The 1,174-nt window shown below is 55.2% G+C and overlaps 1 protein-coding gene across 1 annotated transcript; it reads left to right on the top strand.

The window, feature by feature from the left end:
- Positions 1 to 323: 323 nt before the first annotated feature.
- Positions 324 to 842, top strand: LOC105914992 (histone-lysine N-methyltransferase SETD2-like). Its single transcript, XM_012848263.1, has one exon. The coding sequence runs from the start codon at positions 324 to 326 to the stop codon at positions 840 to 842; it is 519 nt and encodes a 172-aa protein (XP_012703717.1).
- The last annotated feature ends 332 nt before the right edge of the window (positions 843 to 1,174 follow it).

Raw genomic sequence — 1,174 nt, 5'->3', positions numbered from 1 at the left:
ATTGCACCACATGTGCCAGCGGCTCTGCGGTACTGCGCCCGTGCCATGATTACGTCGCGCGTGCAGGTTCCCCATGCATACCCCAATTAACACAGCAGTTGATGCCCTGCCTCGCGACATTTCACGCCGCCCAGCCACCCTTTAACCAGTCCTTCGGCTGCTCTGTGTCCCTTCAGTTCCCCAGTCAAGAGGTGTCTCCTCTCCCGACGTGCGTGGTTGCGTTAATGCTCTGTCTCTCATGCACGCACGCATATATAAGGGCCCTCCCGCCCGCACGCAACAAGCCCTCTACACCCTGCACCCTCCCGCAACAAGCCCTCGCCATGCCTCGCCGCTTGAAGACTACTTGGGCAATGCTCAGCCCTTCCTCCTCCGCTCCTCGCTCCCCGACGACGCGTCTTCCCCCGCCGTCGTCCAACAATTCGGAATGCTCCTCCTCCCCACCTCGCTCGCCGACGCTGCCGCCTCCCCCGCCGTCGTCCGACTCATCGGACCTCGACGTCAACCTCAAGGAAGATCCGGATCAGGAGACCGATTCGGAAGGGGAGGATGTGGCGATGGCTCAGCAGGGGCCATGTCCGAAGGACGTTGCCGTCGTCCACTCCTTCGAGACGGCGCGCCAGGAGGAGGAGGACCGACACCTGCAAGCCGTCACACAAAAGGAGACTGAGGACTGCATCCTCAGGCACACACTAGAGATCTCCGCCGCAAAAGCGAAGCAGGCCGCTCGGAGGAAGGAGCAATGGGTGGCGATGGAGGTGGAACACCGCCGGCGCGTGGCTGCAAGGAATGAACGGGAGGAGGCGGCGGCGGTTAAGGAGCGGAAAGCGCACCAGAACTAGTTTATATGTAAATGTTGTCAATGTAATGAACTGGTCTTTTGTTTCGGTTGTCGAAGTTGTTCTTTTTATGTTTTAACGATAGTGGTATTGTGAACCAATTATTAGTAGTTTTATCTTGTTCTTGGAGTTTTTGCCAATGTTACCAGTTAGCATATTAACCTAAAAACATGGAGTTTTATCTTGTTTTGGTTGTCCAACACTCACTTGAGTAGGCGACGATCAACATCATGTCACAGCAGTGTAAATGTGGCGATCAACATCAAGTCACATCAGTCGTCGCCCAGCCCATTTTCACATAAAACACTTCTATTCCGTACGTAGTACTCACTTAC

This window comes from Setaria italica, chromosome VIII (assembly GCF_000263155.2).
Source record: "Setaria italica strain Yugu1 chromosome VIII, Setaria_italica_v2.0, whole genome shotgun sequence".
Classification (NCBI taxonomy): domain Eukaryota; kingdom Viridiplantae; phylum Streptophyta; class Magnoliopsida; order Poales; family Poaceae; genus Setaria; species Setaria italica.
The sequence above is the reverse complement of the archived record's forward strand: the minus strand, read 5'-3'. Positions and strand labels throughout refer to the sequence as shown.